Raw genomic sequence first — 2,232 nt, forward strand, 5'->3', positions numbered from 1 at the left:
GCATCACTGACTCGATGGACGTGAGTCTGAGTGAACTCCGGGAGTTGGTGATGGACAGGGAGGCCTGGCGTGCTGCAATTCATGGGGTCGCAAAGAGTCGGACACGACTGAGCGACTGATCTGATCTGATCTGATCTGATCAGTCAGCAAACTGCTTGAGTCCTCTGCCTCCTCAGGTATGTGCTATACCTTTAATATGCTTGACTGGGATCTGGGCCCCCATCTGGGAGTTAATCTAATGTCAGAGGAAAGTAAACTGAGAAGTAGACTGAGGGGTGGGGGTTGGGGAGGCAACAAATGCTCCAAGAGTGACCTAGAGTTACAGAATCCAGGAGCCTTAGTCCTAAGTACTTGGCTCTCACATGCCTCTTATTCAAGTGTCAAGAAGCCAGGACTGGACTGAGAGCTTCTTTGAAAATCAGTATTCCTGTTTTCAGGCAAGTCATCTGGCCATAGGGACCCCCAAAGTCCGTGGAAGCTTTCTTGTGAGGAGGCATTCCACTGTTAGCCCGAAAAGAAAAAAAATGACCCCCATTTTCAGCCAATAGACATGGAATGGCCCGTCATTAGCATCTGTGGAAGACAAGCTGGTTGTCCTGATGAGAGTGAATGAATGGATGGGTGAATGGATGATTTAATCAGTCTACTCACCAAAAGGAAACCACCATTAATCCATGCCACATTACATAACCACAGCCAAGGCACCCTGGTGTGCGTCTCCCTGGTGCTTTCAGACCAGGAGTGCTTCAGTGTAGGTTACACAAGGCAGGAAGACACTCCCCCTGCCAAAGTTATGCTCCAATATAAAAAGTTAAGTCATCTGGATTCTCTGCAGAGATTCTTCTCCATCTACTTGACCCTAGGGACCCAGCGTACCTCAAATTATGGAGTAGCTTGCAGAAGAAGGTTGCGTGGGCGCAGGCCTTGGTCATCAGACCATGAGAACGGCCCAGCAAATACAGCCAGCTTTGGTCTTCCTCATGAATCCCGGACTCAAACTTCATGGTCTCAAGATCCTCTAGCAGGTCCATCTCCAAGCCAGCATCTACTGCAGTGACAGATGCCAATCATTTCGACCGTCTGTCCCCCAAGAAAGAGCGGGGCATGCGCCCAAGTCCCTGGTTCTCCTGATGGCGATTTCAGCACCTCCCCTCCCAGTTCCAAACTGACAGCTCCCATCCACTTCTCTGAGTCTGAGTCCTGGAGGATTCCTAAGCACTGACTACCTGTGAATCTGGCTTTCTTGGTGGCTCAGCAGTAAAGAATCGGCCTGCAGTGCAGGAGATCCAGGAGATGCAGTTTCAGTCCCTGGGTTGGGAAGATCCCCTGGAGGAAATGACAACCCACTCCAGTATTCTTGCCAGGAAAACCGCATGAACAGAGGAGCCTGGTGGGCTACAGCCCATAGGGTCACAAAGAGTTGGACACGACTGAGCGACTACTGAGCCTACACCCATCAATCAAGAATACTGGATTCATGAAAAACCTGGACAAGATCCATGTAGGCTCCAGGCACATTTTTCAGCACCTGTATTTCCATGAGCAATGGGTTTCACAGGTGCTCTTGGGCCAGGACGTTTTTCCCTTCCATTCTCTTAGAGATAGGACTGGACACTTAAGACCACATTTCACAGAAATTCACCCCTTTCCTCAAACTCTCTTTTCCCACAGGGTAGAAAAGAACCCAAACTAAATACCACGGCCCTCTGTCTAGAGCAGGGACATCTAGATTTTAGAAAATGAAGCCAGAGATGTATTAGCCCCTCTATGTGTATCTCTCACCAACCAATCTGAGGAAAAGATGGCTCTGATCCTCAGGACATCTCATCCTGGAAGGTAATAACTACATTTTCAGGGAGGATTACCCAGGAAAGTTGTCATTATGACTCCTTAGCTACCAGGTTACTTCAGGCTTGGAGTCTTAAAGGGGCCAGCCCCACCTAGAGGTTTTCCAGACCTACGCCATGAGGGCATGAATTCCTTCACTACTTCTCAGAATACTATACCAGGGCAGCCTGGGATCCTCCTTTTCCCAGCAGAAGGTTCTGGACTTCTAGATTTTTCTTTTTTTGCACACTCCAATATCATTCAAATCTTAGCACTACTCAGGAGTTAACTTTTCAAGCCCCTCCTTTTTGTGTTCAAGAAATCAATGCATCAGTTCAGTTCAGTCACTCAGTCGTGTCCGACTCTTTGCGACCCCATGAATTGCAGCACGCCAGGCCTCCCTGT

General features: G+C 48.7%; 1 protein-coding gene across 1 annotated transcript in view; it reads right to left on the reverse strand.

Moving 5' to 3' along the window:
* NOXRED1 (NADP-dependent oxidoreductase domain containing 1) overlaps positions 1-1,226 on the reverse strand; it is a 23,289-nt gene extending 22,063 nt beyond the window's left edge. The window contains exons 1-2 of the mRNA XM_010844388.1: positions 859-1,226; positions 585-643 (exon numbers count right to left, since the gene is read on the reverse strand). Coding sequence (XP_010842690.1) covers positions 585-643; positions 859-1,031 — 232 coding nt within the window. The 5' untranslated portion in view covers positions 1,032-1,226. The remainder of the gene's footprint in view (positions 1-584; positions 644-858) is intronic.
* Between the last annotated feature and the right edge of the window lie 1,006 nt (positions 1,227-2,232).

Source organism: Bison bison, unplaced genomic scaffold (genome assembly GCF_000754665.1).
Source record: "Bison bison bison isolate TAMUID 2011002044 unplaced genomic scaffold, Bison_UMD1.0 scf7180017864201, whole genome shotgun sequence".
Classification (NCBI taxonomy): Eukaryota; Metazoa; Chordata; class Mammalia; order Artiodactyla; family Bovidae; genus Bison; species Bison bison.